Below are 25,254 nucleotides of genomic sequence, written 5' to 3'. Positions count from 1 at the left end.
CATCACAGCAGGTCTGACAGGAAACATTCCGGGGTAGAAATTCACCACAGTATGTGCTCTGACTCCAGCTTCTGTCTATGGATCCTGTCCTCGAACATGGGGGTTTTTTTAATTTTTTTTTTTTGTTAAAGCTGTACAAATTGATGAATCACATCAGTGAATTCTTGCTCCTGAAAGGAGTAAACCGAAGTTTTAACTCTTCTGGTCATGGAAAAAGGCTGAGCTTGTACTGCTCCAGCTGTAGTTTATGTTTAAGCAGGAGACTAAACAGCAGCAGCAAGTGGTTGAAGTCTTGTTTTATTCAGCTGACAAAGTGGCAAATGATTAATGGCAGGTTACAAACATTATTTTGGTTGGATCACAAGCCCACTTGGTAAGATGGGGAAACATTAATTCTTACACAAATTGTAGGGAAGCTTCCTGAAGTTGGTTGTCATGACAACTCAAACCCAATAAAAATACAACAGATGGTGAAGTTAAATACAGTGCAAGGAAACAAGACAGTACCCGTGCTTTGATTTTACACTTCCAGCCCCTGCCAACAGCTCGGCCTGAACCCTCGGGAGCTCATGGGATTTCTTTCCTGCACAGAATTGCTGAGCTGCCTCCAAAGCTACAATCCTGGCTCTTGACTCTGCACTTGAGTTGTTCCCAACCCCACAGCACTGGCATAAGCTGTCAAGATATCCACAATCTGTTTGGTTTCCAGGGTCATCCGTGCCTCGTTCAGCCAGTCGGTTGCCACCCTCCTGGACTCCCCTCTCAGCTGGTTGACAAACTTGGCCGCCAGCTCCAGGTCTCCGTGTTCGATGCAATAGGAGGCGTAAGACAGTAACTTAAACGTGTCGAGGTCGTCGGGGCTGAGCTCGGCCGGCGGCTTCTGCTGCTGGGGGTGGAACAGCAGCAGCGACTGCAGGTAGGACAGGAAGTACTGATAGAGGCTGTTCCTCGTCTCATCGATCATGGCCACTCGCTTTGCCAGTTTTTGGACTGTGTGGAACCGTGCTCTGAGGGCCTCCTCGCTGTACACCCCCCGCGTCAGGGACTCCTCGGGGAGCGCCGCTGTTAAGGCTTCCGTGAAGGCGTTGTCGGAGCAGCTGGCTTGGATGGCCTTCACTGCACTGCCCAGGGGCTCCGTGGGACTGTCCCCTGTGGCTGTTCTCATGCAGTATTTGAGCGCTTCCACGGAGAGCCACAGCTGGTGGGCCTTCCTGGCTGCCTCCTCTGCTACTGCGTGACCTGCAAGGTGAGCCAAGAAGGGACTCTCAGTTGGGGCACGTGGTTTTGAGCACAAGCAGCAAAAGCTATTCCTCTCCATACTCTGCTTTCCAAAGCAGCCACCCCCTCAGCACCTGCTCTAAAGCAAGTCTGCCCCACAATTCAGAACCAGAACAAAACAACAGGTTTTGGGAGAACCCCTTTAGATTCACTCATCTGGTTTTTGCTGGGTGCTCAGCAGTGTGGCAAACCTGGGCCCGTGAGCTACATGCCTGGGTTTAAACACCCAGGTTTGGGTAATGGGCCTTTGGGGATCAAGTCTTTAAAAAACTGGGATTTCAGTGCTCACTCTCGACTGCTTGCTCAATTCCCTTCAGCCTGGCGTAGGCAGTGTTTATGTCCAAGGTGAAGTTGTCGAGCTGTTCCTGAGTAAGGCGTCTGAACTGCATCTCCTGCTCACTGAGCTTCTCCGTTAGGTTCTGAAACAGAGGGAGATACATGTATCAGACCAGAAACAGAGGGTTAATTATATTTATCTTACTTTTAAGACATGTTTCTTTAAATCTGTTGTTCTTGCTAGGGATAACGCCTACAGAAAATACAATATACCAGTGAGAAACCAGTGAGAAACCTTACTGAGGTGAATTTAACAGTTACTGCGCTTATCCCTTTAATTCCTCTGTGGACTCTTCTCCCTTACCTGCTCAAATTCCACCTTCAGATCCTGCTCCTGGATCTTCAGCACGTCCCGGAGGTGGTCGGTGTGGGCAGCAGCCTGGCGCCGGAGCTGGGTCCGCATCTCACTCTCCATCACCTCCCGCACCTCCTCGATCTGGACACACACGAGATGATGTTAGGACAGCCCTGCTTGTCCCACACCGTGATTGCACCAGGGATTGCTGAGGGTACATTTACAGCAGTGGCATTGACAAGGCCCATGTTTCATCCTAAAAAGCTGCTGAGGTCCAGTTTTATAGTTGAACTTTTCCCTAAAGCTGTTAAGGAATAGCTTCACAGGAGGCCCTTAGTGCAGCTATCACAACCGTATGTAAAAAATACAGTAACTTGTCAAATGAAACACTTGGGTGTTTATAAACCAGCTTCCAAACAAAACACGTTACCTTTTCCCTACACAGCCACTTGAGACTGCAGAAGAGAGGTGGTATAGGTTTATCTAGTTGAATAGTTTTTTCTGTTGGTTTTTGGCTTTTTTTAAAGGATTGTTTCATTTCCAACCTTTCATTAAATACAGAGATGACAGTTCAATCAACTTTTTAAAAGAGCTCTAAATCAGTAGAGCTCTTTTCTCTAATCTGTAAAGTACTGCAGTCTTTACAATGACAGGCTACAGGTGAAATCCTTAGTTTCCCTCATGTGAATGCAAATTTTTCAAGTAAGGGCCAGTGTTTAACCCCATTTTCAAAAACAGGAGTATTTGGCAAAAGTGTCAGCCTGCAACATGGGATCTCAAAAGATAAAACCTCCAATGCCCAAATTCCTACATTTTTAAGTTGCAATTGCCTCACATCCAAAGCAGTATTAAAATTCTGAGGTTCCACAATCCTTTGGAAAGAAATCAAATAAAGAGCGGAAGAACATGGAGACACCTCCTGGAGGCAGGACGGAGGGACTGATAGCCCCATGGTGGCCATACTGGGTCAGATGCAACACTGAAGTTCTTTACTGTGAGGATGGTGAGGCCCTGGCACAGGCTGCCCAGAGAAGCTGTGGATGCCCCATCCCTGGGAGTCTTAAAGACCAGGTCTGGATGGCACTTGGAGCAACCTGGTCTAGTGGAAGGTGCCCCTGCCCATGGCAGGGGGTTGGAACAAGATGATTCTTAAGGTCCCTTCCAACCCAAACCATTCTGTGATTTATTCTGACCCAGTGATCCTATCTCCAACAGCAGACAAGTAACATGACAGTCATTCCCTGTTTCACTGTGTGATTTTACCATTCTAACTTTGCAGAAGTTTCCTTGCTCAACACCTCCTCTCCATGCTTAGCCTGGGGGGTCACTCATCTGAAGTCTCCCACCACTCAGAACACCCCAGCTGCTCCTCTGTGCACTTCCCCTCCCTTTGCTACCTCTTTTTTGAGCCATAGATTCAACCAGGTGTGTCAGGCCACTTTACCTTCTTCTCCTGTTCTAGCTCGATCTCGCTTTTGTGACGCTCCAGCGCTTTGGCCACAGCTGCCTCAAATGCTTTTTTGTCTTCAAGTTTCTGCTTCTCCAGGGCTGTCTCGATGTGCTGCTGCTCCCTCACACGCTGCTCCGCCAGCTCCCTGTTCAGCTGGTCGATGCGCCGGTGGGCGTGTGCGATCAGGGAGTTCAGGTCGTCCGGGGACAACTGCCCAGCTGAAGGGAAGCACAGGGAGTCAGGGAATCTGCTGCCACGGGGCTCACCCGCCTCCCACCACCCAAGTGCTCTGAGGCTCCCTGGGGTTGTGACCAGTGAGCTTGTTCTAGGAAAACCTTCTGAGCGCTTCAAGCCCTTGCCCGGTGCCAATGCCCACCCGAGACCACTTTCTGAACCACACCTACAGGGAAGTGCTTTCATTCTGGGAGAGGAATTACCTTACTTTCTTCCAAATTATTCCCAGCTATTTACACTCCCATATCCATGTTAAACTCGATTAGAGGGGACTGATGACAACTCTGTCCATTTCTTGGTCTTTACACCACCACGTATTTTCCCCTGTGCCAGCAGAGAGAGCAGCAGGGGATGTAAAACCCTGAGCACTGATACCTCCAGCGGGTACAAGCTCATAGAAGTGGGTGCCTGAAAACACTGCAGTCAGTGTGAGACTGCAGTGTGAGACAGGCTCAATTATCTCCTCAGATTTCTTACCCCTGAGTTTGTACCTTTCAGATTTGGCTGCTCAAAGAGCAGGAGGAATCACAGCCACATTGTATCTGCTAAGTATTCACTCTTTTCCTGCTGGGACAGGAGGGCCCAAGATATGCTTGCAGCATTTGGTGACCTGAAAGGGCTCTGTAAAATGCTGAGGCTCATTTTGCACTGGCTGCCAGCTAAATTGCCTGTATGGAAAACCAGGACTACTTGGGAAAGCATTCCTGCAGGGTCTAGAGCAAGTGAAATTCCACAGTGCTTCAGTTATCCTGCTGCTGGGTGCTGGGAAAAGGACTGGCACAGGGAGGACTGGGAGCAGCAGTGCTTGTGTCCAGTGGGCAAGTGACCAGCAGCACTAAGCTCAGCTGTTGGACTTAACACTTAAAACAGAACAGAGTTTGTGGTTTAATTGTGCCAAATGTGCAGAAATGTTCTAGGAATGCCACGTTTCAGCCCTTTGTTGATACTGCCTGTAATTTAGAGTCATGCACCACATAAACATGAATGGGACAAAGAGAAGAGATGGCATTTACAGGACAAGAACAAGTGACAGTAACTCACCTAAGTCAGTTATCTCTGCAACAGAAAAGGAGAGAGGTTGGAAAAGTTAATGCACGTTCACTACAGCAAGGCAGTCATGCAAAAGTAAAACAGAAAACTAAGAGCTTATCTACAGTGACTTAAACATGAGCCCAAGACTTCAGGAATTCAGGAAGAACAGGATGTCAAGTATAAAAGTCTCTGATGTAGCCCAAGATACCCCAAACACTAAAATCACCCTCGGAAACCCACAGATGGATATTTTAAGTTCAGCCAAAGCAAGGACACAAGTCCGAAGTAGGAAAGTACTACAGGACACTGGAAATTTCAGTCTGACGTTTCTAGGTTCTTACAAACAGAAGCAGATGGTAAAAAAACAAATTCCCAAGTGGCAGGGAGAGCCAGACACCCTAACAAGTCAGTCCCATGTGCATCAGCAGGTCACACCAGTAAGAAGTGGAGCACATGGAAGCCACCAGGAGCTTCCCTTTCCTCCCACAGAAGGGCAGTGATCACAAAACCCAAGATGTTCTCCCTTTATCCTTTGCAAGGAAAGGCAGCTCCACCTCTAGGGTGTGTAAATAAGTTGTTTTCTTCAAAACTAACATCCCAAAAGCAAACTCCACAAACGATTTGTTAATTTAAAATGTTTTCCCCACATATACTGGGTGTGTGGTTGGCTGTTTTTTAAAAGAAAACTGACCATTCCAGAGACCTGGTGTGTTCATTTAGCCAGAAAAATGATCTGGGGGCTAAGGTCCACTTTTCTAAGGCATAAACTAGCATTAAGAAAGAGTGTTTAATTCTTCATTGCATACTTAAAGAAAAAACATTTAGGCAATATTAACACCACATTTTTTTTTCAAATGGCAGTTATCACTTCTATTAAAAACCCCTGTAACTCATAAATAAAGCCATGACAGCTGAGGTTAGAAAAGTCTGAGATTACTTAGTGCATTTATGTTAAATGGAAGTATCTGAGAAGGGGGGGGTTGTTTTCTTTCGTTTTTTTCAGGGAATTAGTTTTTAAATACCACAGGCAGTAATTCCTCCAAGGATATACCACACATGGGTTCTTGCAGTAGCTCATCCACAGTAATGGTGAACACACACACTCCACCTTCTGCAACTCTGTCTTTAAAATTAAAGCATTTAAGGTGAGTAAGGGAACCTGTGGGCAGAGGGATTCCTGTGGGTGAGCTGACTGTGAAGATGCCTGTTCACTGCTTTGTGCAGCACTGGCTGTTGTTACAGGTAAGTCACAGTGTCAGTTTAATTCAGAAATAACATGTCCTGGGGCAGGCAGGGTATGAGCAATGAAATCTCTCGGTTTCAGTGATGATGTAGAGAAACTCAGGGAGTTCTTTATCACTCTGTAATAATGGTGTTTTACAATACCTATAATCACAGAGTCAGCCAGACTTATCAGTGAGTAAAAGATTTGACTCAAATCTGCAGTGACCTGGCTCCCTTCCTGGAGTACCAGGGGAGGGAAGAGATGTTCATAAAACCATATGATATTTATCATACAAGAGCTACAGTTTGTGACACTTCCAATACAGCACAGGCAGTTCCCAGAACTAATCCTCTTCATAACTTCAATTCTGAACTAATTTTCACTTCAAACCAACCAACCAATGTGGAAATTAGGATGCTGGACATTGGGTGGCTGCAGTTACAGAAGCACTACAAACCAAAGTGCAACAAGCAGGATGTAACCCCACAGTGGGAGACTTACTCATGCCCTTCCAGCCAGGCTTCACATCGGGGGTGATGCTGTCAAGCTCCCTCTGGAACTCCTCTCTGGCTTTAGCCACCAGCTCATGGTACTGAGCTACTATCTTGGCCTCAGATTGTGCTGCCTGAACCTGTAACAAAAATGACACCAGTTTATTTTTCAAGGCAAGTACTGAAATTGAAGACACACATAATTTAAAAACAGGCCCTGGGTTAGTGGCAGATATTGTTACCCTCCAGCCCAACCAAAGCAAACTCACTTGGGGAAGCACAAAACCCCACCCTGTGCTGTCCTGCAAAGGGAGATAAATTCCACCTTTATATTTCTTTCCCAGTCTTTTGAACTGCAAAGTGATTTACTCCCCAAGTCATTAGCATACATTGTTGCAACTCCTCCCTAACCTCACGCTAAATTCCTCTTGGAATCAAATTGAAAGAATTATAAGTCTCCACCAGAAAGGACTGATACCAATCAAGCTGCCTGGAGGCTCTTTCAGGACAGAGTTCAAGTTCTCACAAAGAGAGGTGTCTGATCACTGGCAATACAACCAGCTCAGAGGCTGAGTACAGCTACAAAAGGACCAATTTACACTTTATAAATATTTCACCTCCTGCAGAGGATTTGGGAATGGGGGCTCTGTGCAAGCTGCCAAGGATTCCCTACACTAATGGCAATTGCAAACACTGTGAGGAAATTTTACCTTTTTCACCACATTGTCCAGGTCAGTGATCATATGATGGAGATTTTCTTCTGCAGCAACAATGTGAGGTTTGGCTCCTGCAAGCTGAGACTTCTTTGCCTTCTCAATGACACCTTTCATCGTCTCTAACTCCTCTCTGGAAAGAGAAGCAGCTGCTGAATGTAACACATGCAGGGCTTATCACCCCAAAGAAAATTTACTTTATGCTGTTGGTATTTACAGGAAGAAATACCGAGTAACTCTACTGCTGCTTCCCATCTATCAGCTCTAAGATGCTGTGATTAAAGATTATTTTTTTTTCCACATCCTGAAACCTAAAGATGCCACTGTGGCTATGCCATGTAAAATGAGAATTATTTATACTGGAATTAGTATTTAAGATTTATCTGAAGGGAGGATGAAAGTTCACTGAAAGGAGTTAGGATTAGTAAAACTAAGTTAGAATCAGACAGTAGACATTTCCAGCAAAGAAACATTTTTAATATAGATGGCTTACGCTTGCAGAAGTGTTTTGGACATGGTGACTGGTGGAGATTAATGAGGATGAGAGAAAATTTATTGGGCTCTGCAAAGACAGATTATGGGGGTTTGTAATTAGGAAAGAACTGCTTTCCTCCAACACAACTGGAAATAAAGGAAAAAGTGCTCCTTTTCCAAATCCATTCAAACCAATGGAGGTTTCCAGTGATCTCACTGGAATAAGGAACAGGCTTTAAAATAAATACATTAAGAAAATAAATAAATTAAGAAAATAAATAAAAGTGAAGATATCTAGTAGAGCAATAGAGAATGAAAGGTGGTGCATGTGGGGTTTGCATTAGCTTTGTTTTACTAAGTGGAACCTCAGTTACACCTCCCACTAATTTTAGTTAGCACAGCAACTTCAAAGATAAGAGAAGTTTATAATGTAATAGCAACCATGCAACTTCAAGGATGATGTTACCCTCACAGCCTCAGAAGCATCAAAGGGTTTCCAGATTTATTTCTAACCTCATTACAAGAGCATCTTGGAGATGCTGTCTGTCAGCTTTTTTCTGCTGCAATGACCCCGCACCCTCAATGTACATCAGTGTGGTTCATACAGAGCCTGGGCACGAGCAGAGCTCCCTTTCAGAATTTAAGTTTTTCTTTGACAGGTACTTAGTAAAAATCTAACCTTAAAAGCAAACCTGTGGGCAAATGGAACTGCCAAGGGATGCTGGAAGGTTTAATTTTTCGTTACAACTAAAAGAAGCTGGTGATGTTACTGACTCAATACACAGGGAGTGCAGCTGTGGAGTCATTACAGAAGGGTTTCGGTTGGAAGGGACCTTAAAGATCACCCAGTTCCAAATCCCTGCAAGGGGCAGGGACATCTTCCACTATCCCAGGTTGCTGCAAGCACCATCCAAGCTGACCTTCAACACTTTCAGGGACGGGGCTGCCACAGCTTCTCTGGGCAACCTTCTCTCACCACCCTCACAGTAAAGAATTTCTTCCCAATATCCCAGCTAACCCTGCCCTCTGTCAGTTTGAAGCCATTGCCCTTGTCCTATCTCTCCATGCACTTGTCCAAAGTCCCTCTCCAAGCTCTCTTGTAGCCCCTTGTGGTGCTGGAAGGTGCTCAAAGGTCTCCCCAGAGCCTTCTCTTACAATAGGTTTCATATTGGCAAAATGAACCAATATTAAAAGGACTGTGGATTGTTTTTTTTAATCTAACTTGAACTTACCAAAACTATGTAGAAGTACTAAGAAGATAAACAAGTTCTTTAAAAGAAGAGCAGGACTGTTTCAGACTCTTTGGTACAGTGAGGACCACATGCACGGGCACCCAAGATTTACATACGTGAAATTAAAATACTCATTAGCGTATAAAACTATTTTTTGGTTTGGCACAAACCCGCCAGTTCGGTACGAACACAGGTGAGTCCTCACTTTGTAGAAACTCCTCTGGTGTTTGCCAGCCCTCACATGAGCAATATTGACTTATTACTCCAAGACTTAAACCAAGCAACTCACTTGGCTTTCAGCAGGGCATCAGCAGCTTCGTCCACCGCTCTCCTCCGGTCCTTCAGCGCGTCCTCCAGCGTGCGCCACTGGGAGGATTTTTTCTCCCCAGCCTCCTAAGAAGAAAGCACAGATTCCTCACTAGGGTCATTACAACCACTGAGTCAGAGATACTGAAAAAATGAAACGCTGCAGAGATTCATGTGTTGCTGAACAATTCACTTAAACTGAGCAACGTTCTCGTGTTTTTCAACAGCACAGCTGGAAGCTTTACAAGTCATGTTTCTCTTCCCATGTTTTGTTTTGGTCTTGTTTGATTCTTAATGTTTTTTTTTCCAGAGCCACAGAACCTTTGTCCACGCAGAAGAGCTCACATGAGGATCACTGTATGGTGCACAACAATTCTGGGGGGAAATCTCTACATGTATTAAAGTACCATAATACTTTGAAGTTGCTTTATTTTTCAAGCAAGCTTAATAATTAATAATTAAAAGTGAACTCTTAAGACGGTTATTTTACTAACTACTAGATTAAGTCTCGGGTGCTTGGTTAGTTGCCCACATGTCCCTAATTGATCAACAACTGAATTATATCTATATCCTCTGCTCCAGAACTGAATGAGCAGCAGTAGTTCCAGACAAACCCCAGTGTGAGCACATCAGGACCACAAAAGGTATCACTTGTACATCCCCATCCCATTTCCAGGCAAGAAATTAACAATCAAGCAAGAAGATTTTGGCAAAGGGAATAAGTTCAATGGAATTATTGGGGTGGACAGTGTGATACCCTAAACTAGGTAAAAAAAAAAGGTCTTGGGAATTAAAATATAATTAATTAAAATACAATGTGAAAACTATTAATGTATTAACTTGAACTTTTCTTCCTGCAAAAATGAAATAAAGGAGTTCAGGAAAAAAAACCAAAAACAGTCAAAACCCCTGTATTATTTGACTACACCATATTTCACAAGAGGAAAGATTAGTTAAAACTGTGATAAATGGAAGGACCTTACAAGAAAAGCTTCCAAGTTTAATTGTGAGATTAAAGTTTGCTGAACGCAATAAAAAAGAAAAAATCGTCCCCATTTGTCCCGTTTACCTCAGAATTATCCATGGCCTCCTTCAGGATCTGGGAATGAGCATTCACTGCTTGCACAGCTGACTCCTGAGCAGTGATAGCCTGAAGGGTTACACGGGCAGTTGTGTTTAGGGCTCCTTCTAAAGTTGCTGCAAGGGCTGGAAAAAATAATAAAGTCAATTAGACAATAAAGAAAAGAACTTTATAATTAGTAGAATGACATGTTACTGTATCTCTTTTCATTGTTTTCTATGACCCAGAAGAGCTGGTCAGTATGGAATTGCACAGCAGCCTACAGAAGGTCACAAAATATGCTCCTCATTTAGAGCAGAAGTATTAAGATGCAAGTCTGCACTAAAAGCAATACTCTACTCAGTGGGAGACCTTTCCCATGATTTTGCAGGGGCGTGCAGGTATATCCCACGTTCACTTCTTCTAATGGGTTCTTTAGAGAAAACAAGTAAATTTTCCTATCTTCCTTGAACCATTCAATTGGTTGGTCCATTCCAACCTCAGATTTTCTATTATTCTTCAACTCTCAGTTACTTCTGAGTGGGTGGAAGAAGCTTCCAACACCACTCACTCTGCCCCTTCAACAGGGGACAACAACAAAGGGGTGTGGAAGCAGCTTGGAACTCTAAAGCCAATGCAGTCCCGCAGTTCTTCTGCCCCACAGAACACAAACAGGGACACTGAGAGTAAGGACTCACCTTTTATCTTCTCTTGCTCCTCTTTGTCTTGCTGGGCAAGACGGGCTGCAACTTCTTCTGGTGACCGTTCCTTTATAGCGTGGGAACCTTCATGTTCTTTGCCTATTCAGAAGTAAAAAGGAGTTAAACTGTTTAAACTGTTTAGTCCAAATTATTATACAGATTACTTGCAGGGAAATAACTTTCTTATCAAAGCTGATTTTTATAGTCAGTGTTGCTTCGTAGATCTGACTTCTGAAACTACCTCAAGAATCTTTTAATTACAAAGGTCAGCCTCACATCTGAAAATCAAAGATGGACACCTCACATGCACCTGGAGATTTTATGTTGCCTAGTCACAAAATTACACAAGATTCAGAAGTAAAAGGCAAAGCAAGAAGTGGGAAACAGCTATGGAGCCAAGTTTAAGTCAATCTCCATTCTTTTTTATTTTCCAGTTTCCCTTTGGCATGCTTAGAGAACCCAACCAAAACAACAAAGGATTAATGAGAGGGCTGTGGTGACTCACAATGGTGAATCACAACTATCCTCTATTCCCTTGCCTATGGCTCCTTAAAATGCCTCTAAGAGCAAGCACTGGCTTAACTAATGCTCTCAAGACCAACAGCAAGTTGCATCTAAACTGAGGAGGGAGCCCACGTTGCAAAACCCACCAGGTCACCTCTGAGCAATGCTGATGCTACTCTGCAGCATGTACTTACTTACCCTTGGCCTACTTTTTATGAAATGTGTTCATACAGGAAGCAGTCAGTATCATATAATCTCATCTAAAAGAGACCATCATCTGGAAGCCAGTGTCTCTTGCTGAGTTTAACAATAAATGCTGTTTCTTCACCTGGCCCTGGGCAGAGACACTTTTCTGAACAGCAATCAGAGAGCCCCCAAGAGCAGAGGCAAACTGGACTGGACAAATTCAGTTCAGTATAAAGGCAGGATTCCCTCTGATGCTCACACCTACACCTGCCCCAGGCATCAATCTCAGCTTCTTACTACGTTAAAAATCTATGATGAAGGAAATTTTCTTCTGCAAAAGCCACAGAGACTCACACCTTTAAACACTGACAAATACCAACACAGAAGCAAGAATTTGTGCACTTGAAATTTGGATTTGGGTTTCCTTCATTGCATTCATATGATCTTTTTCACCTTCTTCAGTCTGTATCCCCGGAGCTGGCACCGACATGGCCACACCTGTTGCAGAGATGATCTGTGCTGCAGCCTTGCCTGCTGTCAAATACAGTTACAGAACAAACCAGTTAGTACAGGAGGGGCTCACGGCTCCATCTGTCACACAGGGGGAGGTCCAGGGCCTGCCACGCTGGTGAAGAGGGCTTTACACCAAAGCTGCCAGGGGACATGGTGGGATGGCTCCCATGACTGGAGTGATGGAATGGAAGGATGAGGCTCTTTAGCAAGGACAGGCAGGGAAGATGAGGAGGGGGATCACCCTCTATGTCAGTGACCAGATGGGAGTTCGTGGAGCTCTGCCTGGGGATGGATGAGGAGCTGGCTGAGAGCTTGAGGGTCAGGATTACAGAGGACACTACAGTGAGGGTCTGCCACAGGCCACCCAAGCAGGAAGGCCATGTGGAAGGGGCTCTCCAGAGACAAAGAGAAGCAGCCCCATGTTCACAAGCTCTGGTCCTTATGAGGAATTTCAACCACTGATATCTACTGGACGGGCAGCACAGTAGGGCATAAACAATCCAGGTTCCTGGGATGCATTCGTGACAACTTCCTTCTCCATGCAATAGGGGAGCCAATGAGGAGAGGTGCTATGCTGGACCTTGTTCTCACCAGCTGGGAGGGGCTGGTGGGGAATGTGAAACTCAAGAACAGCCTTGGCTGCAGGGACCATGAAATGGTGGAGTTCCAGATCCTCAGGACAGTGAGGAGGGTGCACAGTAAACTCAGTGCCCTGGACTTCAGGAGAGCAGACCTTGGGTTCTTCAGGGATCTGCTTGGTAGAGTACCACAGGATAAAGCCCTGGATAGAAGAGGAGGCCAAGGAAGCTCGTTGATATTCAAGGATCACCTCCTCCAAACTCAGGGAAGATCTGGGCCCTCTCCAGAAGGAAACAGGAGATTTAATTATCTGGGATATGGAGAAGGCTGAGTACTCAATAACTTTTTGCCTCAGTGTTCACTGTCAAGTGCTCCAGTCACACCATCTGAGACCATTTAAGGAACCTGAAGGTGCACAAATACAGAAATCCATGGCTCCTGATAAGATTCCTCTGTGGGTCCTGAGGGAAGTGGCTAAGCCACTACCTATCATATTTGAGAAGTCATGGCAGCCTCGTGAAGTTCCCACTGACTGGAAAAGGGGAAATATAACTCCAATTTTTAAAAACATAAGTAAGCAAGATCATAGGGCAGATTCTCTTGGAAACCATGCTATATGGTAGATGGAAAATAAGGAAGTGACTGATGACAGACTGATGGCTTCACCAGGGGCAAACTGTGCCTGACAAATCTGGTGACCTTCTAAGACAAGGTTACGGTGTTGGTGGACGAGGAAGAGCAGCTGCCACCATCTACCTGGACTGGTGCAAAGCTTGTGACACTGTCCTGCACAACATCCTTGTCTCCAAACTGGAGAGAGACGGACTTGATGGATGGACCACTGGTGGATAAGGAATTGCCTGGATGGCTGCTCTCAGAGTTGTGGTCAATGGCTCAATGTCCGAGTGGACACCAGTGAAGGGTGGTGTCCCTCAGGGGTCAGTGTTGGGATTGGTGCTGTTTAGCATCTGTGTCAGTGACATGGACAGTGGGATTGATGCACCATCAGCAAGTCTGGGGATGACACTGAGCTGTGTGATGTGGTCAATACACTGGAGAAAGGGAATGGCATCCAGAGGGACCAGGACAGGCTTGAGGGGTGGGTGCATGTGAACTTCATGGAAGTTCCACAAGGCCAAGTGCAAGGTCCTGCACCTGGGTCAGGGCAATCCCAAGCACAAATCCAGGCTGGGTGGAGAGCAGCCCTGGGGAGAAGGACTTGGGGGTGTTGGTGGACAAGAAGCTCAACACGACCCAGCAATGTGTACTTGCAGCCCAGACACCCCCCATGTGCTTGGCTGCATCCCCAGCAGGGTGGGCAGCAAGCCCAGGGAAGGGATTCTGCCCTGGAAGTGTTCAAGGCCAGGCTGGATGGAGCTTTGAGCAACCTGGTCTAGTGGAAGGTGTCTCTGCCCATGGAACTGGATGATCTTTAAGGTTCCATTCCAACCCACACCATTCCGTGATTCTATGATATGTTCTATAACGTAGAATCAGGGTTGTAAGATTTAATTGTTTTCCTCTGTAGAAACACATTAATTGGACACTGATGTTGTTATTTCCAGAAAAAGAGGATTTCCTGGACAAACGGCAACAAGATATTAGTTACACACACACACAGCCATGAGAGGTAAACGTAAAAAGACATGGCAACTGCTCCTCTCTAAACCACTTCCACCTGATCTGGCTCTACAGCAGCTCAGCAATTATCCAAAATTAAGTTTCTTGTGCTTGCAAGAAGAGAGGGCAAACAGCCTCAGAGTCCAGCAGCCAAAGTTCTCTTCCTGCTGAGTCTCATATCTAAACTATGCAGGTTACTCAGTGTTTATCTTAGATTTCAAATATTCTATATGGTAAATACATTTCCTAAAAAAAATAGGGAAAAAAAAGAGCTAAAGCTATTTTAGGCAAATTTTATGGCTCGAAGAGAAAACAACATTAATTCTAAGAAATAATAACGTTTATCTTCAACCATTCAAAGGACTATTTTAATCTACTCTAGCATATATGATACAGGAGATCATTAGGTCATTTGCTTCCCTGCACATGACATTCTGTAAATTTACCTTCTTTTTCCTCTGAAGGAGCAGCAGCTTCTGGTTTGCTTATTGGGGATTTGGGAGCAGGCTGTTTAGACTCTTTCATTACTTCTGCTACAGATGAGATCTTCAGGGGACCTTGCTGTATCTTGAAAAATAAAAAATAAGAAATATCATCAATTTTCCAAACTAATAAGAGTTTTCTAATCTTGCAACACCACTAACTACACTAAACCTCTAGTAAAATAGTTAAATCCCAGCCCATCACCTGGCTCTGTCTCTCCCCAGTTTATTTCTGGGTGTAAGCAGAGCAGCTATTCAGTTGGGATTTTACTACGTTATTTTACTGTAAATAAAAATAACAGTTTCACAACCCACAGACCACAATCACGAGATGATTTGGGGAAATGCACTAGCACCACTTATGCAGCACAAAGTAGTGCCTCAGTTCACAATTCTTAAACCTTCTTAATTTCAGAAATCTGAAAGATTCTTATATTTTTTAAATTCTTAGCACACACCAAAATTAATCAGAATTTGAAACCTAAGAGCAGACACCCTCTCTAAAAACCAGAAAAATGAACGGGTGGGGGTGAATGGGAAACACTCACTGGTTTCTTTGGCATCGGTGTGCTGGAAGGTGCAGGGCCAAGAGCCATCTCGAAGAGTTTGTCAGAGTAGGGAATGGCCTTCTCCACGCTCTCCCGGAATTGTCTGTCATAGCTGGCATACAGGACGGTTCCACCTATTCCTCCACCCACAAACAGGACACCTGCACCAATGACTTTGCCTGCAGACACACTGAGGAGGGAAGAGGAGTCAAAGCCATGTCCACTGTATTACATGGCAAACATCAAACAGCCTGTGAGTCGCCACCAGTCCCACCCTCCAAGCCCTGGAACGTACCCGGACTCTCCCGAGTGGGTGGCATATCCGCGGCACAGCCGTGATGGACGGAGGGACACCCTCACACACTGGTTATTCTGCAAGGGGTGGAGGAGGCAAGAGTTAGCAGTGAGCACATTCAAACGTCTCTCCACCTCAACAGCAGCATTGGACTGATTTGCCCCATCACCACACGTGTCTGAAGGAAAGCACGACTGGTGCCAGAACAGCAACGCTGGACTCTCTTCCCTAAACAGAGAGGAGAGCTTCCTCATGTGCAGCTTCCAGGGAGAGGGCTTTTTAAGAAGTAATTAGGCATTTTGGAAAATGATATGGGAAAAAAAAATCCTACTCCAGCTTATTTCTGCATTTATTTTGCTTATTTATGCTCCCTGCCCCCAGTTAGTTCAGATTCTCTTTAACAACCTTTTGCACTAGAACAGCTCAGTGTGAGCAGTGCAGGAGACAACAGCAGCTGTTTAGATACTTAAAAATATTAAAACCTATATTTGACACTTATTTAAACTATTTTTAATTCTGAAGACACACAAGCAATTCTCCCTGAGCTTCCACACCAAGACTTCTCCTTTAAAAGAATTAACAACGCGCACACTTTCCAGATAGGCATCAGATTATAACAGAAATTAAATTAGTATATGAAGAGTGATATTTCATTAAATTCTACTTTACAAAAACCACATTATCCAAGATTTTTATCTTTGTATTTTAACTGGAAATTAGGATTTACTAGAAGGACTGGTTAAGCTACTCTAAGCCTTCAGAAGGAAACAAGCTGTCCCCCTCAGAGGTTTTTTTCCCCACATGGGAATTACTAACAGAGAAATACAAGATTCATGAAAAATCAAAGTACAAGGCACAGAAAGAATTTTTCCCACAGTTGAGATATTTCGCCCAACTGGGAATTTTCTCTTTAAAAAAAGAAAAAAATGGGAGATCCTTCACTACAACATAACCCCAGAAGCCAAGTTTCTCTATTTTCTTTTGCACATGGCAACAACAGGCACAACTTTGTGGTTTAGGTCCCATCCTTGTCCAAAAGTGTAGACAGGAAGGGGCAGGAACACTGAATTCTTACTCTTTCCAGAAAGGCAGCCAAAACATTTTTAATTACTAGCAGAAGCACGTGTACAGCAAGAGGAAATGTGCTCCTCTTATCCCGAGACCTTCAGGAGTCTCCTCTGTACTCCATGGTTGGTTTTCTGGTTTGTGATGGATAAAACAGGTGACAAAATCATAAATAACTTCTGTAATGTTTTTGATTATCTGACTTGATTGCCCCAGAAGCATTTACTGAGGCGTCACTGGTACTTTCAAGGGGAATTTCACCAAGAAAAGCCCTGTAAATAATTTTGTTATCAACTGCTGAACACGCTGCTGACTCTCAGTACGTCCCTATTTCACCATGAGTATTTCAGCATCATGCATAAAGCTCAACCCAGTGAAATGAGAAGGGAAAAATAAAGTGATTTTCTATTGATCAGTTCAGACTGAATTTCCAGTCCCTTCCAACACTTTGGGATTACCCTATTTTGCCTAGTGCTCACCTGGATAAAAGCCATCACTCCCAAGCTCCTGACCAGGCTTTCTGGAGGTTATCCCACCCTGCACCACTGTCACTCCCACCTCCCTGCTCAGGCTGGACCTGCCTTCTTGGTGATCCTGGAGGCTCCCACAGCCATAACTCTGGTGCCTGGGCCAGCTCAGCCATGTCCATGTTGGCTAAACCCCTACTCACACCGAGTGATGGTAAACAACACTTAGTTCTACACCCTCAGTAAACACATCTGTTCCTGCTCCTGGGACCGGGCTGTGCTCAGGGAGCCAGGAGAACATTTGCTTCTCGTAGCTCAGCATTTACACTTTGTACACCAGGAGGGTTTTTTCAGTGGGATTATTGATTTTAGTCCAGATGCTCTTTGGACCAGATGACCTTTCGAGGTCCCTTCCAAGCCGAGCTGTTCTAGGATTAGACAAATCCTCATTTTTATTTGTTTTTTGTCAAGAGGAGAGGAACTAAAACACAGGCCCTCAATGTATGGCATTGGACTCTCACACGTGTAGCAACAGGAGTGACAACTAAACCCAAAACAAGCCCCCACCAACTTTCTTTCAAGATTTTGCAACAAATTGCCACAGCTGGCCAGTGCAACAACAACCAAAAGTCTGTAGGTATCAGTTTTATGAAGAGAAACACAAGTTTGATTGTCTTCCCTCACATCCAAATACACCCAAGTAGCCTACTGCCTCAAAAAATCCCTGATTTTTTAAAAATAACTTTTTTTAAAGAAGCCTTGTTCCCTTTTGGCCATCATAATAATATTGGTTTTATTTGCTGTGTCACCATAACTCGGAAACTTGCAGGTAGTTTCTGATCTCCCCTTTGCATAATTCCCAGGAGTTTGTAATTTTTTAGAACACTGTTATTTATTTAGTAATAATGCCTCAAAGGATTTGGAAGAAATACACCACACATGCTTTGCTATGCTGTGTAAAAGGCAGAAATAAACCATTTGCTGTCATGCAGAAGACGGAGAAAACCCTTTGGATGAGGAAGCACAGACAGCACAGATCCCCACATCAAGGGCACTGCAGGGGCAGCTGTTTCTATTCCTTCCTCCTCCAGCAGTTCTACATTGTATTTGTTTCACCCAACTTCTGAAATGCTCAATATTTTACACTCATTATCTACTATTTAATCACCAAACCAGAAACTTCAGAGGAAGTTTGTTTTTGTTATGACAGAGGTGAGGTGTAGCAAGGACATCTGACCACAGAACTCTGATTCCCATCATTCAAGACTTCTGCTATATATCACACACTTTTACTGAAAGCCCTGTTTCCTTTCAAAGAGAACTACAAAAATACTTCAAATAAGAGAAGACTCCCTCTGCAGCACTGCACATTTGCATCAAACATTTAGGAAATCAAGGTATGAAGAACAACTTTTCTCAAAGCCACAACTTTAATTTACTTGTTAACAAGCTTAGTGATCCTTGACACACAGAGCTCACAGTAAGAGAGAAGGTTAAAAGTTTTCCCACTCTCCACCATGAGTTCTCTACTGGGATTTTTCATACTTATACCCTCATGCTGTTCTGGCTCTGGGGAGCAGCAGCTGCTTTGCTACTCCCATCCAGCCACACTCTGCTTCCCTGCTCTCTCAGGCTGCTCAAGACACCGAGCATCATCAGGGACCTGTTACCCCAAAGTCCTGACCAGGTCCAGCTCTCCTGAGACAACTGGGTTTTTTAACTTGTAAAAAAGTATCTGAACATCCCAAAAGACAGGTAGACCTGCCTCACTGTCAGCTTCTATATAACAGAAATGTCAACAGCCAGAGGGTCTTATTTCCACGGCAGGAGTTTTCACTTCTGTGAAAAATCTACCTATTACCATCTCAGATCAGGCAAGCCCTTCTCGATTAGAGTCCCCAGCTCTTCACCTCTTGCAACACAAGCACTATAATTAAACACTGGTTTCTCATTTGCAGTTTTTCTCTCTTTTTGCTACCAAAAAGAAACAAGTTTTAGTTGCAGAAAGTCCGCACGACCTGAAACAGTCTCCACGTGCATGTGCTACAGTCTGGAACAAAACTTCCCTTCAACATGAATAAAAATAAGCAAAAATGTATAAAAATTATGTCACTGCATGTCCACTTTCGCTGTCCAAACTAGACCTCCGTTGTACTCAATCTCATCAGGAAATATGAGTAGGGATAAAGGAAAAGTTGGGGTTTTTTAAGTAAGGAAACAATCAATAAAGGTATAGATAACAAAGTTCATGGAGTGCTGTGGCATCTCTGTGTTTGCACAGTTCTCTGGAAGAAATTCTTCCCTGTGAGGGTGGTGAGGCCCTGGCACAGGTTGCCCAGAAAACCTGTGGCTGCCCCATCTCTGGAAGTGTCCAAGGCCAGGTTGGACAGGGTTTGGAGCAACCTGGGATAGTGGAAGATGTCCCTGCCCATGACAAGGGGGTGGAACAAGATGATCTTTAATGTCCCTTCCAAGCCAAACCATTCTGTGATTCTTCCACCACTCACTCATAGCCTGATGACCCACTTCCAGCCACAAAGCACCACCCTGGCTGTTCCGGATCCTGTTAAAGGCTGAGCACATGCAAATAGCCCCAAGTGATAAACATCTGCCAAAGCCTGGTTTCTGTCTTCTCAACTCCCAGCTAAAACTTTCCACAGCCTGGCAAATCCGGAGCCTTATTCCAGTGGGCATCAGGTGACCTGGCCCGAGGACTCTCCAGCCTTATGGAGCAGCAGAGGAAAGGCAGCTGCAGTGCTGGAGGGGAGTATGCACAGCTTCTCCTTTGCTGAACGGCGTGAATAGAGGCTAAAGAATATGAGATGGAGAGCAGGGTATAAAAATGATCTGATCAGCTCACTTTTTATTAGTCACGAAGACAGCTGAAACAAAAGTTGTGGCCTTGGTAGAGGAGTCACCCTCGCCACAGACCCCCGTGGCTTCCTAAAGTTGGCCGACTGCCTTAAAAAGGCCTCTGCAGCACATCACCATCCTTATCTCTGCTGATAAGGAGAGGCAAAGGTCCGGGACACAACGCACGGGTCCCACGGGCACTTTCCCCCCGGCGTGCTGTGCCCTCCCGGTGTCCCACCGTGAGCTCAGAAGGATGCCCTCACACCCGAGCGCTCGAATTACTCATTCTCCGCCCCGGGCACCGGAACTCCCGAGCCGGCCCCGACCCTGCGGTGCCGCCGTGCGCGGGCGGGAGGCCGCACCAGGGAACGCAAGGTCACGTCCTTCCCCGCGGAGGAGCGCGCCCGCCACCCCGCCCCGCGGAGCCAGGGCTCCGTGCGCGGCCCCGCCGAGCCTCCGCCGCCCCCGAGGCCCTGTCCGCGGGCCCCGGCGCTACCCTAGTCCGGCCCGGCGGAGCGGGGCGGCGGGCCCGGCGCGGCCATGGCGGCGGGACTACAGCCCCCGGCGTGCACCGCGGCGCGCCCCGCAGCCCCCGTCGCAGACTACGAGTCCCGGCGCGCACCGCGGCGGGGCAGCGCTGTACGGAACGGCCCGGGCGCCGCACGGCACGCCGGGACTCGCAGTCCGCCCCACCCACCAACCCCCGCCCCCCCCGCCCATTGGCTGTCGCGCCCGCCAGTCAAAAGCCGCGCAGCCTATCGCGGCACGCGCGTGCCGAGTCATTCAGCGCGCGGCGCGCCGCGGTCACAGGACCCCCCCACACTCCCACCCCACCCCAACCCCGCTCCGCAGGCCCGGCGCGGCCTCAACGGTGACAGCGGGAGGCAGCTCGCGGGGTTCCCGCCGCCGACGCTCACCTGCTTGGCCACGGCGAGCCCCGCCCGGCGGCAGGCCCGCAGCATGGCTCGGAGCGGCGGCCGGCGCGGCCCACGGGGAAGGCGCCGTGCGCGGGTCCTGCCGGCGCCGCCTCCGCCCCCCCTCCCTGCCCCGCCCCTCAGGGCGCACCGCGCCTGCGCGAGCGGTCCCGCGTGACGGCCGCGCGCCGCCAATCGGAGCGCGAGGAAGGGGTCGCGAGACGCCGTCGCGCGAAGTGGGGTGGGGCGGCGCGCGCGCCGGATTCGGGCGGTCCCGCGACTGTCCCCGTGAGGGACAGAGTGAAATAAAAATAAAAAATAAAAATCGCAGAACCACAGGATGAGTCAGCTTGGAAAGGGACCACAGTGGGTCACCTGGCCCCACCTCCCTGCTCGCGCAGGGTCATCGCAGGGTCATCCCAGAGCACATTGCACAGGATTGCGTCCAGATGGCTTTATTTTCTGCGTTGTAACAGAAAAAAAGAAACTTTCCAAAAAAAGAAAAAGAAAAAAAAAAAGCCAAACCTGAACGTAACACAGATGTACCGCAGTGCATTTTACAGCATTTATTCACAATTTACAGGTGTAATCTTTCAGAGATCGCACCTGTCCCTCAGAGCCCTCAGGAGCCATTTCCGTCACATCCTCCAGCGGGCCCAGCCAGATTTCTGAACGGAAAAAAAAAAACCAAAACCAAACAGAATACATCAGTGACGTTCAGAAATAATACGCTAAATCCACTTTTTAGTGGACGAGACATTTTAGAAGAGACTTTTACGAGAGTTTTTACAGGCTTAAAAACAGGGGAGGGGAGAGGAAGCCAAGCCAGAACAACGTTAACCTCCACCACTGCTCGCGATTAATTTGAGAGTGTGGTGGGGACACTTTTGACCCCCGCGGCTGTGCGGGGCCCTGGGAGCAGGAGGAGCCCGGCGCGGTCCCTCAGCAGCCCCGGCACTGCCTGTGGGCGGTCCCAGCGCGGCCCCGCCCGGCGCAGCGCGGCCATGGCGGCGGCGGCGGCTCGGAGCGCGGTGTCGGGTCGGTGTCGGGTCGGTGCAGGGCGGTGTCGGGTTCGCGGGTGTGTGTGTCTTGTCACAGTTCGTGCTCAGGGTCTCTCCGTGTCCCCCCAGGGATCTTGCGGCGCTGGGCGCCCCGGGCGCTCCCGCTCTCCGCCCTCCCCGCCCGGTGTGTCGGGCACGGACCGGCCCCGGCCCCGCTCCGGGCCCCGCTCCGGGCCCCGCTCCGGGCACCGCGGCCGCTCGGAGGGAACCGGCCCCAGACAGCGGCACCCTCCGTGCTCAGCAGGTACTGGCTGCGCGGGTTGTCCCTCCTGCAAAATATCCACTTAAAATGAGTTCTATGTGTATATCTGGGGCAAAATATATATATATATATATATATATATATATATATATATATATATATATGTGTGTGTATATATGTATGTGTGTATATGTATATGTGTGTATATGTATATATACGTGTGTGTATGTATATATACGTGTGTGTGTATCTATATATGCGTGTATATGTATGTGTATATATACACTTCTACCTATTTACATATACTTTTATGTTTTTATATATGCTTTTATAATTTTATATATGCTTTTATATTTTTATATGTATATATATGTATGTGTATATATGTATGCATATGTATATGTGTGTGTATATATATGTGTACATATGTATGTGTATATATACATTTTACATATTTATATATACTTTTATACATTTATGTATGCTTTTGTGTACTTTTATTATCTTTATGCATTTCAACATCTATTTTTAAATAGAAAATATTTTTATTTCTATATTTTAATAGATATATAAAATATTTTACTTATCTATTTTAATATATATAAATTACGTGTTTATGTAAATGTTTTACCTATTTGCATATGAACTATTTCAAATGTATTTATGACCTATTATTTTAAATGGATAGGTAAATATATGTTTAAATATATATATTTGTGTATATTATATATATACTTATATATATTATTTTATAAAAATATAATGCAATATGTTAATGTGTATTATATATAGTATACATTGTATGTATTCTCTTAATGTATTAATATTTCCTCATTTTTTTAGTATTAATATATTCTGTTATATGTAATTATATAAAATAGTATGTAATATATATTACATACATATTGAAACACCTCTCTATATATGAATATGATGAATTCATAGAACATTTAGGTTCGAAAAGACCTTTAAGATCATGAAGTCCAGCCATTAACCCAGCACTGCCAAGGCTGCCACTAACCCATGTCCCCAAGTGCCACATCTTTTAAATGTCTCCAAGACCTTGCACTCAGCAGCAGGTCTGTGTTAGCCCCAAGCTTCCCCCTCCTGTACCATTAATGCTTGAAGCAGGAGGTAAAATGGGACATACTCTGCACCCCAATTTACAATTAGTCTTCTTGTAATCGCTGCTGTTTCTTCTGCTGCTGCTGAGGGCTGGACTGGATGATCTCCAGAGGCCCCTTCCAACCCGAACTGTTCTGTGATTAATGTTCTGAAAGTCATTTCTGAATCCCAGTTAACAGCTGAATGTTAGTGCTTGAGTGTATGACTGCTTTTAGTAGATTTAAAAAAGAAAAAAAAAAAAAGGTGTTCTGTGTGGAACAATAACTTCGAGTTGAATTTTAGCAAGACTCCAGCCCTGCAGTTGCTGTTCCTCAGTCATCAGGTGCTGTGCTGTAGTGTTAGATGAGTCCTTGTTAACCTTCACACAAGCCACAGCCCCTTCTGATCTCTCTTTATGTGAAAAGCGCAGTGATTACTTTTAGAAAAAGATGTTTCATTCCTGTTTTATTTTTCCCCTGTTTTGGGGTTGTTTTTTCTTTAGTGTCACACCTCTACTTCCAAGTATCCTCCAGCAGCCAGCGAGGACTCTCACCTACTACGGCCTACGGAAGGGGAAGAGGAAAAGCGTGAAAGCCGTTGTCAAAAGGTTCCTCCGGCTGCACAACGGCCTCTGGGTTAGGAGAAAGGTGAGACTTTTTTGGGTAGTATGAGCCTGTTCTTTACAGTCAGTGTAAAGTCTTGATTGTTTTCCTTCCCTTGGAGGGCAGTGGCTGGTATGGAAGTTAAAAAAAGCTCTGTAGAGAGACTCCCATTTGCCTGAAAGCGAGGGACTTATCCTGCTGTGCTGAGCAGTGTGGCTGTGTGTGTCTTTGCAGTGACCTACTTAAAAAGTTGTTTTTTTCTCTACATGTGTTTTCTTCTGACAGGCTGGTTACAAGAAGAAACTGTGGAAGAAGTCGGCTTCCCAGAAGAAGCGTCTGAGGGAGTTCGTGCTGTGCAACAGAACACAGTGTAAACTCCTGGATAAAATGACCACTTCCTTCTGGAAAAGGAGGAACTGGTACGTTGATGATCCCTACCAGAAGTATCAGGATCGAACGAATCTTCAGGTGTAGAAACCTCAGGTTGGTTTTTGCACCTCTCTAGGAAGGAGGGGGTGGTTGTGTGCCACGGTCTGAATGTTGGAATATAAATGTCCAATGCCTGTAACTTTTCTAAATAAACATGTGCATATCATCTGAGCGGAATTATGGGAATCAATGCCCAAAATAAAGGAATATCCAATATTCTCTTCAGCTGTGGTTTGTCTTTTACTTAGCAAAGGTCAGGCTGGTCACCTGTGTGTTCTGATTTTTGGTGGTTTCCTGTGATTGTGTGTAACATTAAAAGTAAGTCAACATATTTAAATTTTTTTTAAGAAATATTTTTAAATAATCCCGGGATCTTTTTTGCTGCATCCATACCGGATGGTGTCTCACTAAATGGAGTCTCCTGGGGGAAGAGGAGAAAGGAGAGCAGGGTCCATCTCAGCATTGTTGCCTGTCATGATACTAGATAAACTTGCCATGTGTCCATGCTACTAGAAGAGCATAGAAAGAAAAGCCCAAACCCCAGAGTTTCATGGCTACATGCAGTTTTTGTAACTGATTTTAAAATGCATTGGCCACCAAATTTCATTACAGGACTCACATTTTGTGTCCTGTGTAGGCTTTTGAGTAGTATAATATATTCTTTGGGTCCTGCACGACATCCTCAAGCAGGCAAATAGGAGTATTTTCTTGTTTATTCTTTCTTTAAGCCTAACTAGACCTCAGACTTCATATTCCTGGTCACACATAAATGGAACAAACCCAAGGGTTTATTAGAGGGTCCTTTTGGAGTGTGCAGAGAAACTAGACTGGTTTTGCTATAGGATACATCAGAGATTTACTTGCAGAAAGTGTATGAAAAAAGCATTTGCTTCAAAACACTGACTGATAATTAAACCATTATTGAGCAGACAGTCCCTGGTTATCAGCCCCAGAGCTGCCTGTGTAAGCAAGAGGGGGTTTGCTGTACAAGGCTGTAGCATTT

The 25,254-nt window shown here is 45.6% G+C and overlaps 2 protein-coding genes across 4 annotated transcripts; one reads left to right on the top strand and one right to left on the bottom strand.

The window, feature by feature from the left end:
* Window positions 1–284: 284 nt before the first annotated feature.
* IMMT (inner membrane mitochondrial protein) lies at window positions 285–20,975 on the bottom strand. 3 transcript variants are annotated; one of them, XM_032685752.1, is made up of 15 exons: window positions 20,857–20,975; window positions 15,555–15,631; window positions 15,260–15,449; window positions 14,676–14,796; window positions 11,971–12,051; window positions 10,825–10,926; window positions 10,136–10,272; window positions 9,050–9,153; window positions 7,052–7,187; window positions 6,352–6,481; window positions 4,635–4,649; window positions 3,354–3,577; window positions 1,919–2,050; window positions 1,568–1,697; window positions 285–1,239 (listed from the first exon to the last, which is right to left on the bottom strand). In XM_032685752.1, the coding sequence occupies exons 1-15, from the start codon at window positions 20,899–20,901 to the stop codon at window positions 614–616; spliced, it is 2,250 nt and encodes a 749-aa protein (XP_032541643.1). In that variant the 5' UTR covers window positions 20,902–20,975; the 3' UTR covers window positions 285–613. The 3 variants fall into 3 exon arrangements, with proteins under 3 accessions (XP_032541643.1, XP_032541644.1, XP_032541645.1); XM_032685753.1 differs by having other exon boundaries at window positions 11,971–12,048; window positions 20,857–20,950; XM_032685754.1 differs by lacking the exon at window positions 11,971–12,051 and having other exon boundaries at window positions 20,857–20,950.
* Window positions 20,976–21,848: 873 nt separating this feature from the next.
* On the top strand, window positions 21,849–24,476 carry MRPL35 (mitochondrial ribosomal protein L35). Its single transcript, XM_032685763.1, has 4 exons — window positions 21,849–21,891; window positions 21,984–22,158; window positions 23,723–23,867; window positions 24,108–24,476. Exons 1-4 carry the CDS (start codon window positions 21,858–21,860, stop codon window positions 24,294–24,296), a joined length of 543 nt encoding a protein of 180 aa, XP_032541654.1. The 5' UTR covers window positions 21,849–21,857; the 3' UTR covers window positions 24,297–24,476.
* The last annotated feature ends 778 nt before the right edge of the window (window positions 24,477–25,254 follow it).

The sequence above is a fragment of the Chiroxiphia lanceolata genome, chromosome 4, assembly GCF_009829145.1.
Source record: "Chiroxiphia lanceolata isolate bChiLan1 chromosome 4, bChiLan1.pri, whole genome shotgun sequence".
Classification (NCBI taxonomy): domain Eukaryota; kingdom Metazoa; phylum Chordata; class Aves; order Passeriformes; family Pipridae; genus Chiroxiphia; species Chiroxiphia lanceolata.
The sequence above is the reverse complement of the archived record's forward strand: the minus strand, read 5'-3'. Positions and strand labels throughout refer to the sequence as shown.